The 12,472-nt window shown below is 46.6% G+C and overlaps 1 protein-coding gene across 1 annotated transcript; it reads right to left on the bottom strand.

The window, feature by feature from the left end:
- Nucleotides 1-10,930: 10,930 nt before the first annotated feature.
- Nucleotides 10,931-11,869, bottom strand: LOC147673446 (olfactory receptor 1M1-like). Its single transcript, XM_086945502.1, has one exon. The coding sequence runs from the start codon at nucleotides 11,867-11,869 to the stop codon at nucleotides 10,931-10,933; it is 939 nt and encodes a 312-aa protein (XP_086801628.1).
- Nucleotides 11,870-12,472: the final 603 nt, after the last annotated feature.

Below are 12,472 nucleotides of genomic sequence, written 5' to 3' on the forward strand. Positions count from 1 at the left end.
TTCCACTCATCGCCTTCACGGACTCGTATGAGATGATATGCCCCTCGGAGGTCTAATTTGGTAAACACCGTCGCATGCCTCAGCTGATCGAGCAATACCGGGATCAACGGGAGGGGGTACTTGTTTTTAATAGTACCTTTATTGAGCGCCCTATAGTCCACACAGGCGCGTAGACCACCTTCCCGTTTGGGAATAAAAAAGATTGCCGAGGAAGCCGGAGAAGAGGATGGTCGAATAAACCCCTTAGCTAACATCTCATCTAAGTACTCCTTTAAATGGAGTTCCTCCGGCCCAGATAAGGCGTAGATACGACAACAAGGTAAAGTCGCCCCACGTATCAGGTCTATGCGGCAATCAAAAGAACGATGGGGAGGCAAGTCCCTCGCTCGCCCTTTGTCAAACACCTCCGCAAACTCCACATAAGCTTCCGGTATTGTCTGCACGTCACACCGCAATCCATCTCCAACCGCACAGGATAGTGGAGTAACCCAATCAGTAGCAACTTTATAACAACTTTGCAGACAAAAGACTGAATCAAGAGTCACTGTCCTCCTAAACCAATCGATGCGGGGATTGTGGGATTGCAACCAAGGAACCCCCAACACAACACCAAACGAAGGAGCATCAATCAAATCAAACCCAAGATATTCTGAATGGCCGTTATCACATATCATGCATAAGGGTTCGGTCTGTCTAGTGATAGTACCTGAGGACAACTCCGTTCCATCTATGGCCCTCACAGGCTCGGGTTGCTCCTTCAGAATCCAGGGCACTTTCAATTGTTCCGCTAACTTGATGTCCATAAAATTGCCAGTGGCCCCTGAATCCAATAAGGCAGACACCGGAGTCCTGTGGCTGTTAGAAATTACTAAGCAGACAGTGATCATGAAATGTTTGGGGACTCGTTTGACTATACCAGAAATCTGATAGGAAGGATTAAGCCTATCTCTCATCTCCAATTCAGCAGAAGGTTGCACACAAGCCACCACCTTTTTGGAGGACAAGGAAGAAGGCTTAACTGTGCAATCCCTGGCATAATGTCCTCCTAGCCCACAGTACAAACACAAATTATGAGTTTGTCTTCTGCTTTTCTCCTCGGCTGTTAAGGGGCCCCGCACACCTCCTATCTCCATGGGTTCAGGGATCGTTCTACTCTCCCCTGGACTCCTTACCTCACCCTTCGATGGAACTACACGAGAGACCTGAAAGCGGTTTTTCTCGCCTCTCCGTTCAGTTAGCCTATGGTTCAGCTTCACCACAAGATCTATGAATTCCACACAGTCCTCAGGGGGATTCACCACCTGTGAGACGATGTCTTTCAGGTCCTCGGACAATCCTTGATAAAATAATGAAGTCCTTTTATCTGCGGGCCAATGGGTTTCGGAAACCAACCGATTAAAGGTGGACACATAAGTCAGTAGATCCTGTTTTCCCTGTCTTAGTTTCAACAGTTCAGCGTCGCTCGCTTGCATAAACGCATGCTTTGCAAAGAGACAACGCATCTGTTCCTTGAAAGCCACATAATTATACAAAACAGGGTCATCATTCTCAACTAGTGGCACGGCCCAAGACGCCGCAGTACCGGCTAAATAGGATATAACAAAGGCCACCTTGGTAGAGTCATTAGGGAACGACGCAGGTCGACACATGAAGTGCAAATGGCACTGGTTCATAAAGATACTATATTTACTGGAATCTCCAGTAAATCTTTCGGGAACCGCCAATGGTACAGGGGTGGGTGTAGTCACGTTAACTGTTAAAGGGGGATTACTGGTACTCGCGCCCCTGTCAAATTGAAAAGTAGCAGGTTGTACTATAGAAGATTTACCCATTCCCCACACCGGAGCCTTAACCTTCCCTGCACTCATCTCCTGACGTAACCCTTGGTTCTCCTGCTGTAATTCTTGCACCTTAATCTGAAGTGCATTAACAGCCCCCATCAGTTCCTGCACAGTAGGGGCCCTTTCTTCCAACTCATTCCCGTCCTCATCCATACTCGCTCGGGTGGTTGTAAATTCGTGGGCTTGGTTTTCTGTTGGATCTTTCGCAGACTCAGCCCACAACCACGGAAGCGAGGATGGCCCCACTCCTCTGCCCCTGCTCGGATCGCCACACGCAAGTCAGAACAGCGTGACCGCGACCCGGGAAAAGGGAGAAGGTAGGAAAAAGTAAAACAAAGAAAAAGTAAAGCCAATGCTCTCTCTTTGTTACAGCACAGCAGACCCTCTTCATTTGCATGGGAAAAGGTATTCTAACCTACAGTCAAAAGAGAAAAGAAACACAGAAAAGAAAGAGCATGTTAACATATAGCCCAGTGTTCCTTCTCCTGAATCCTTGTTCACACACAATAAACACTTCCAACACACCCCAATCCCCTCCTTACTTGTGTAACAAATCAGGAGCGATCCGAGAAGAGCAAAAGGTCCATTAGCGGTTCAAGGACCGGCTTAGTAGAATATTCTTATAAGTGAAAGGGGGAAAAAAGTCATACGTCTGACATAAAAAACCCCTGGAAGAAAAACGTGAAGTGCACACTAGGCACTAAACAATCCAACGAAAATCCCACTTTCTGTGGCCACAGACTAGACCCGCCACCACTGGTAGCGCTAGAAAACTACACTAAACCTCGGGCACTCAGAACCCGGCAAGGCTTCCGCGATTCCCTCGGCGAGGAGAACCCTCGAGCACAGTCCCGATTCCACACAATAACAACAGCAGTACGTTCACGTGCTTTTCAAAGTGGACGCTTCTCTTACTATACCGCCGGTTCTCACTCGATCTGGGAGACGACCGAAGTGGCACCCATCCGGGCGGCTGACACGAAGCCTCGTGCAGCAGAACGCCTCCGCTTGTCAGGAAGCGATCAGAACAATCAAAGTCCCACAGGTTCCCACGAAGAATCCAGGAATACTCGAAATCCAGACTCACGAAAAACGCCAACAAGGTCAGAAACCAAGCACAGAGCCCCAGTGCTGGCGACCTAAATCCACGGAGGGAAAGGGGGCGGGGTTACCGAAAACAAGGAAACAGAGGAAGGACACCATAGGAAAATCGAAAGAAGGAAAAAGACTAGACCAGGGAGCTAAACCCTCACTAATTCCTAACACCCAGGGGTGGCGGGGGGTGAGTCTCTTCCTCCTCTGGGGTTTCTTACCGTAGATTAGTAGTAAATTAGGGCGACAGGCACACTGCAAGTTGGGGTGGCTTTTGAGTCTAACGCAGGGGTGCAGGGTGGTGGGTCCGGTTTTGGGTGTTTGCTGGGGGATGGAGGGGGGAAAGTTGTTTATGTTTGGTTCATTTCAAGGCAATGTATTGATGGTTTTCTGGTCCTGGATGTTGCGTTCGTTGTGGGGTGGATTGAGCAGCCATTCCTGGGATGGGGGGTAGAGGATTGAAATTATTGTGTTGGAATGTTAATGGTTTGGGGGACAGGATAAAACCTGGTGTGGTGCTACAATTTTTAAGGCGCCTCTCCCCTGATGTTGTTCTGATACAGGAGACACATCTGATAGGAAACACATGCCACGCAATGAATCGACGGGGCTACCGTCTATTTGAACATTCTGGATTCACGACGGACTCTAGGGGGGTGGGTATCCTGGTCAGGGGTTCTCTCCCTCTGGAGGTTGATGACATCATCCTTGACGATAGTGGGAGGTATGCTGCCATTGTTGGAAGATGGGAAGGGAAGGTTATCACTCTGCTTTCAGTTTATGTCCCGCCTGGCCTTCAGAATACGACCTTCACTGACTTGGGGAGAGTGATTTTGGGGTTCCCGGAAGGCATCCTGGTGGTGGGGGGTGATTTCAATTCTTTGGTGTCCGGAAATAATGACCGCTACCCCCGTCGGGAACTTGTGAGGTCCCGGTCCTGGCTGAGTGGCTTCCTGGATACTCTGGGATTAATAGACTGTTGGAGACTGCTTCACCCAGGGCAGTTGCAATACACCTTTCACTCTGGTGCTCATGGTAGCTTATCGAGACTTGACTGCATACTGATGCCTGCGACACAGGCCTCCTCTGTCAGAGAGATTAGACACCTGGCGTGGGGTATTTCAGACCACTCTCCTCTATGGCTTGTCATGGAAACAAGGCTGGGAACTGAGGGTCGGGTAGCCCCGATTAACCCTTGGTATCTCCGCGACCCTAAGATCCGCGCAGAGTTGGTCAAATCATTGGATCAATACTTCATGGAAAACAAGGGGTCTGTGTCATCCTCTGTATCACTGTGGGAAGCCTTCAAGACTGTCATCCATGGCCAGGCACTGTCACTAATCAATAGTGCCAAGAAACGTAAATATGAGTCAGTTGTTCGACTTGAGACTGAAATAACTGACTTAGAAAGGGAATTGGATAGTGGTGTCGCCCAGGACAAGCTCCACCTCCTCAGTCTTAAACAACTCGACTATAGAGCACTGGTAAAAGACGCTGCCAAGGTGATGAGCAGGGAGCAGCAAGGACGTCTGTATGATGTGGGTGATAAGGCGGGAAAGTTGATAGCTTGGCTGGACAAGAAGGAGAGGGCTAGTCGTGTGGTTCCTTTGATTGAGAGAGTGGATGGGGTGAGAGTAACTGACCCTACTGAAATCGTGGAGTGTTTCTTGGAATACTTCCGAACTGTATATTCCCCTGTATCTGACAGACCGGAGCAGGATTCACATCTGCTCCTACGTGACATTACACTGCCCCGCTTGTCGGACTTAGACAGGGAACTGATGGACGCAATGCTCTCCGTCGAGGAGGTGGCGATTGCTGTCCACGCTGTGCGATCGGGAAAGGCTATGGGCCCGAATGGACTCCCCATTGAGCTCTACAAGCTTCGCCCGGATAAAATAGCACCGTATCTCCGATCAATGTTTTTAGAGTCATTAGACGCAGGCTCCCTTCCTTCTGACCAACGACTCGCATCGATTGTCGTGATCCATAAGGAGGGGAAACCGTGAGATCGCTGTGCATCATTAAGACCCATTTCGCTTTTAAACGCTGAGCTCAAGATCCTCGCAAAAGTGCTCGCAAACCGCTTGATAACTGTCATTGGCGACCGGATCCATCCAGATCAATCCGGTTTCATTCCGCACCGTAACACTGCATTGAACCTTCGGCGCCTGCATGGCGCCCTCGTGAGGGCGGCGACGCTACATGAGCCGGCCATTTTGGCCTCTTTGGACGCCACAATGGCGTTCGATACGCTGGAGTGGCCGTACCTTTGGGCAGCCCTTGCCAAGTTTGGTTTTGGCCCTGTTTTTATCAGCTGGGTGAAGTTACTGTATGATGAACCATTGGCTCAGGTGGTTGTGAATGGTCGAGTCTCCGTCTCGTTTACCCTCGGGAGGGGCACGCGCCAGGGATGCCCATTGTCTCCGCTTCTTTTCGCACTCGCTTTGGAACCCTTAGCAGCCTGGCTGAGGTTGGAGCCATCGATGAAGGGTATACGATGGACCCCGGAATTTGAAGACCGAGTGTCACTCTATGCGGATGATATCCTGCTGTATCTTACGTCGCCTCAGATGTTGCTGGTGGTGTTATTTGACGTGTTAAATTCTTTTGGGGAAAATTCGGGACTCGTGATTATCTGGTCCAAGTCTTGTGTATATGTTCTTTCGCGTGAGTCTCCTCTCTTGCCACGTGGGTGCCCCATACAGGTCTTGCAGACGGGGTTTAAATACTTGGGGGGTTTTACTGCCTTGGACCCTGCGGTCCGTTATGAGCGCAACTTGCTGCCCCCGCTCCAACGCCTAAGGTCCGACGTTGAGGCATGGCACAAGCTTCCGCTGTCCCCTCTCGGACGAGCGGCTCTATTTAAGATGATGTCACTACCCCGGTTCCTATACGCGCTACAGAATACATTCGACACTATCCCAGCGAGCTACTTCCGAGAGGTGGAAAGTCTACAGAGACAACTGATATGGGGCGGGCGCTCTCGTATTGCCCTTGCCAAATTGACACTCCCGTGGTACGATGGTGGAATTGCACTCCTGGATATTAGGCGTTACTACTGGGCCTCCCAGCTGGGGACAATTAATCATGGCACATACGGTCCTGCATCGAATCCCGCATTCGAAATGGACAAGTGGCTACTACCTGGTGGGGACTACAACAGGGTGCTTTACACAAAATCGGCTGGGAAGATGCTCACGGGCCCAACCAAGATAGCGGTGCAAGTATGACATCGTGCGAACGCTGCCATGGGTTGGAAGGATAGACTGACACGCGCGACTCCACTTTACGCATCCGAGAGACTGGGCTCTCTGTGGAAGACGAAAGGCTTCGACAGGTGGGACGTGATTGGTATACGCAGGGTGAATGATGTATGGATCAAAGACAGGGTCAAGACTTTTGTGCAGCTGAAAATCCTTCACCGGATTTATGTTACCGGTCCTCGCTTGATTAGCATGGGGTATTCCTTGGACGGGATGTACAGGCGTGGCTGCGGCTCCTTGGGCACCTTACTCCACATACTCTGGGAGTGCCCGGTGATTGTGCGTTTCTGGAATAGTGTGCATGAAGTTATGGAAGAGGTCACGAATGTTGCGTTGTTGCCTGAAGCTAGGAGATGCCGGTTGAATGTGTGGGAGCCGACTGACTATGATGTGGCGCAGACGCAGTGGGCGACCCTCGGGAATATGATTGCCAAAAGAGACATAGCGCAGTTATGGGGATCTCAGAGGCCGCCCACTGTTCTGGCATGGAAGGAAAATATGGACTGGTGTATGTTCACAGAGAAGACGGTATACGTAGCGCGTGACAAGCCTCGCAAATGGGGGAAAGTATGGGGCCAGTGGAACTCCTATTGAGGAGAAATATGTTCACCTCCCCTCACACATGTAGAAACTACCTTGCCTTCCCCCTGATCCGAGGTTCCAGCTACTATTTCAACTACAATGTCTCCTGATTGGAATTCCCCTTGCTCCCCCATCCTGTACTGTCATTGATTGTATCAAAACTGTATGCTTTCCTCCCTAACAGAACGCCTCACTGTTTCAAAGATATTGCCTTGACTCTTTATTGTTTATGTTTTAAACTTTAATAAAAAGAAATACAAAAAAAAAGACAATGCACTGACGATGCAAGACCAAGCCAACAAGGTCTCGGCCATGTGCTTTATTATACTGCGCTGGCTAAAGAAAATGATTTGGATGCTGCCAAAAGACTCTCAAAAAATCTGTAGTCCATGCTCTCATAACCTCTCGCTTGGACTACAAAAACGTTCTTTTTTTAGGGGCAAACAAAGCCGCTATAAGACGACTGCAACTGGTGCAAAATGCTGCAGCAAGATTGCTGTGCAAATGACCTAGATCTAGCCATATTTCAGGTCCCTTACGCAGTCTCCACTGGCTAAAAATAGAAAGTCGCATCAAATTTAGGACACCGAGCTACATGTTTAAAATCAAAGCTGACCTGGCCCCTCAGTATCTTCAGACCCTTGTCTATTCTTATGTGCCTTCACGAAATTTGAGATCTGCCCACATGGCCTATTTTGATGTGCCTAGAACTAGATTAGCCAGAATGGGGGGTAGATCTTTTGCTCAGTTAGGTCCCACCTTGTGGAATGCCCAGCCATTGCATATTCGTACTGAAACTAATTACGTACAGTTTCGCAGTGCTACTAAAACCTGGCTCTTTAATCAATAATTCCTCCTGCAGTTATAACGGAGACTTAACGTAATTTGTCTGTCCAGCGCCGGGAAACCCTTTGTGGGTAGCTGCTGCGCTTAATAAACTCAAATAGTAAATAAATAAATACCTACTTTTGAGCGACAGCAAGGTTTACAGTTTGGCTTGGAATACTCCACCAAAGACCATTTGCAAAGACAATCATGTAGAGATTTGAATTCACACCTGCACAGAAAGACACAGACAATGTGGCCAAATAACTAATGCCTGGCTTGCTTTAGGGGCATTGTCTGGCTTATAAAGAGGAGGCTGATGAGGTGGCCTGTTCAGTTTGAATAAGGGTTGAACAGGGTTTATAGCAGTGAAACGTGCTTATGATTGTCATGGGTTCCCATGAGGATGTGGTATCTAAAGTTTAGTGCCTCCTGATCAATAGTTAATGCAAATGAGACTACATCACCCTCAACTCAAGAAACTCTTTGGATCCATGAAAGTCTATTACGCAATTGGCTGATGGGGGAACCTTGACTGCACATTGACACTGACTGCAATATGTGAGATACCTAGGGCATATAATGGATTATCTTTAAAATGATAGGGTACAACCAAAACACCTCATGGCATTGTTAGGAATGTGGTGAGGTTTACTTGCTCAGGAAAGTATTCATCCATATTTGGGTGTCACATCGACCTACTATGGTTTGACTGGTCTATGGCAGGTCTACAATGGCTATAAATGGCAAATGTCTGAGTACTTTACTTTTGTGCATAAAGGTAAAAGCTGTTATATGATGAGATACCAAGTTCAAGTTTATTTAAGATTGATTTAGACCCCAACAGAGACATAGGGATACCTAGAAAAAAGGATCTTTTTTCCTGAAAGCAAGGAATGGTATTTGTGGAGACACATAGGGGCCAGGTGTACTGAGTGAGTTTGTGTTTGGAAACCCTGTGATACATAAAATCATGTATTATGACACAAAACTCCTATCTCTAAAGTGATACCCTCTTTTTGGCATTCAAAAGTTTTTTTCTAATTGCAAAATGGTGTTACTGAACCAAACCAGATTGCAATTTGGAATTGGGGTGGGATGGTATTTCCTTCATATTTCTGGAGGCATAAACCAGACCGCATAACACTTGAAACATGGATATGCATCACAGTATAGGGCTTGATGAATTTTCTCAGTACCAACAGCAGGCCACCAAACAGTCTGAAGCTTTAATGTAGAGGACTTTTCATTTTATATTATACTAGCAGCCAGTCCTGACGTTGTCCGGGTATGAATTGCTGCCGGCCAGTAGTATATTGTTTTGTAGGATTTCGTTTTGATAGCATTTCTTTTCTGTGACAGGCCTGTGAAACGCTCCGATTCACAGTGCACTGCTGATGCACTTAAGAGTGCGCGTTCAGTAGTGTGTGAACTCGAGTTTCCCTACGTTATTTTTCCTTGCAATATTATATGGCGCGAACTCGACAACATGGCATGAGCACAATTTACATTACAGAAGAACACATTCATTTGTGGTAGGCACGGGGAGACAAAGCGATTTGCCTGGAATCACAGGATGTTGAGCTGATGCCGAGATGCGAACGTAGCTCCCCAGCTCTAAAGTTCACAATTCTAGAACTTGTGGCAGGAGGTGTATCTAAAAGTGTATGTCGGCGTTGGCCATCAATGAGAGAGACCTGTACATTTTTCAAATGGGTGGTGAAAAAATATGAGTATGTTGCTGGAGATGTGGGCCGCCGTGCCACCAATGTACTTACCGGGGGAGGGTAAACACCCATTACTCCTCAACTTTCTTTCCGCATACCAAAACTCCGCATACTTTCATTACGAAAGTACCATGACTCCGCAATGCCATTATAACGCATGGCATTACATTTTATATGCTTTTACCACGCATACATTTACAACAAAATTCATTGTCAATGCATGAATTTTAAAAGCATGTTTTTTTAAATGTTTGGATAAGGTAAGTATGGGTATAGGGGTATATGTTTTGTGGTACTGAGGTATATGTTTTGGGGTGTTTGGGTATTTTAAGGGTTCAGATATAGTTTTGGGTTATGGGGTACAGGGGTGGTTTTAGGGTTCAGGGCTAGGTTTGGGTTTTGGGGTATCGGGGTATTTTTAGGGTTCAGGGCTAGGTTTGGGTTTTGGGGTACAGGGGTATTTTTAGGGTTCAGGGCTAGGTTTGGATTTAGGGTACAGGGGTATTTTTAGGGTTCAGGGGTAGGTTTGGGTTTTGGGGTACAGGGGTATTTTAAGGGTTCAGGGCTAGGTTTGGATTTTGGAGTACTGGGGTATTTTAGGGTTCAGGGGTAGGTTTGGGTTTTGGGTACAGTGGTATTTTTAGAGTTAAGAGCTAGGTTTGGGTTTTGGGGTACAGGGGTATTTTTAGGGTTCAAGGGTAGGTTTGGGTTTTGAGGTACAGGGGTATTTATAGGGTTCAGGGTTAGATTTGGGTTTTGGGGTACAGGGGTATTTTAGGGTTTAGGGAGAGGTTTGGGTTTTGGGGTACAGGGTATAGTTATAGGGTTAAGATGGGTTAGTGTTTAAGGGTGTTGAGGTATTTCAAGGAGTAAGGGTGGGTTATGATTATGGGGTGCAGGGGTATTTAAAGGGAGCAGGGTGGGATTAGCACACAATATGAGAAATGGCATGCAGGGCGGAACGTACCACACGCCCCCAGCATTTGTCACGCCCCCAGCACACGCCCACAGCACAACGCAGACACGCCCACAAGGGACTACGTGGCTGGCACAGCTCTTTTACCTTTTAAATGTATATGGTGGGCGTCTGCATAGCCTATGTCCTTCTGCTGCAACTGCCCTTTCCAACGCTGTATTGGGTGTTGTGATTGGTGCTGTGGTTCCTGAGATTACTCGCCTCAAATGTTTGGGCTCTCTCTTTATTATATTAGTATGGATGGATTGCTTATCAAGTTACACAGTCAATTAAAAACATCGATTTACACCGTTTAGAGCCCTGATGAAGTTCCAGGAGTATATGGAATGAAACACGTTGGCTGGATTTTATTTTAACCCTTTTTTATCGAAGAAAAATAATGAAGGAGATGCTTTGAAATTCATACTGGAATTGGACTCTTTTCTGGTGCACCATCTCATATCTTGTTATCTTGGATCTGCTGGTCAATGGTTACAAACAGCGGCAGGTGCAGGAAGAATTGTGCACAGGATATTATACTTGTTTTGACTGGAGATTGAGGTGCAGCCTACATAGTCCGTCGCTGGCTTTACTCTTTTTTTTGTAGAAAACGGTCATTTGGTTGACAGTGTAAAGAAATATCTATTCATGACATTGCATTTTATTTCTCGCTTTCTTCAATGCCTTTTTCACATCATTGTTTCTGATACTATATACAAATGGATTTAGAATAGGGCTCACCATGACATAAAATATACTTAGGGCAATATCCTTATCAAGGGCATTTGCAGCAGATGGTCGGATATATGCAAAAATCAGTGGTCCATAAGATAAAACAACACAAATCAAATGGGATGTGCAGGTGGAAATAGCTTTCCTCCTCCCATCGGCGGACTTCATTTTAAAAATGACTATAGCGATCCGAACATAGGAGAGTAGAACACAAAGAGGGGATGCTAGCAAGATTGCAGTTAGCACAGTGGAGATTAAAAACTCGATAGTGGAAGTGTCTGAGCAGGATAGCTTCAAAAGAGGTGTGAGATCACAAAAATAGTGCTGAATTTCATTGGAGCCACAATAGATTAATTTGGAGACCAAGATACCGAACACCAATGCATGTATAGAGAGGATTGCCCAGACACTGAGCAGCAATGTTATACAGAACCTCTGACTCATGATCCGCATATAATGAAGAGGGTGACATATCGCCATGTATCGGTCAAAGCCAATAATTCCCACCAAGGAGCTGCCCGTACTGCCAAAAGACATGGAAAAATAAAGCTGTGTGATGCAAGCTGCAAATGAAATAACCTTCTTCACTGACAGCAAGTCCACCAGCAGCTTTGGCACTATGAAGGTTGTGGTACAAATGTCTACCAAGGCCATAATGCCCAGAAAGAAGTACATGGGTGTGTGGAGTCGAGAGTCTATTCTGATAACAATGAAGAGCAACAGGTTTGCTAACAGCATCAAGGCATACATAAATAGGAAGATAAGGAAGAGAGGGATCTGATATTCTGGGTGGCTGGAGAACCCCAGGAGGATGAATTCTGTAGCAGAGCTCTGGTTTCTTTTGCCCATTTTCAGAGTCATCTGAAAGATTTAAACAGAGGATTTTTGTTAGCTCAATCCACAAGTGGTAATCTTTTATGTCAGTATCTTGCAACTCTAGTATCAAGATATTAGGTGTTAATCTTGTACAATAGGAATTATTTATGTCTGGTTCTGGGCAATAAATGTTATTGTCTAGTCATACTCAGTCGGAACCAAGAGGCACTAGGAAATCACTTACCTGTCACTACAGCCACTTGTAGAGCTGATTAGTTCCAAAGAATATACTCATACATAGCATAGAAAGTGCTGAGACAGTCATGTTCAAAGTGCTCAGAGAAAGCTGATGATCTCATCTGGAGGAAAAAAGGGACAATCTCTCTCCAGACTTTGTATGTCCGGGAACCACATAGAATTACCACATCAGATCCACAGTCGGATCTGTAGAGTTTACTCCATATATATGTAAGTCTCCTCTCGGTCTTTGAGTCCCTGTGTCCTCCATCGTCAACACCTTACCACGTACTTGCCCGTCAGAATACGGCCTCCCAGCAGACCGACTAAGGTCCTGCACCCGCCCACCCCTTCTTTTGTTTTATTTTTCACCTTTTTCCACTCCATCGCCTCTCCGCA

Source organism: Lissotriton vulgaris, chromosome 12 (genome assembly GCF_964263255.1).
Source record: "Lissotriton vulgaris chromosome 12, aLisVul1.2, whole genome shotgun sequence".
Lineage (NCBI taxonomy): Eukaryota > Metazoa > Chordata > Amphibia > Caudata > Salamandridae > Lissotriton > Lissotriton vulgaris.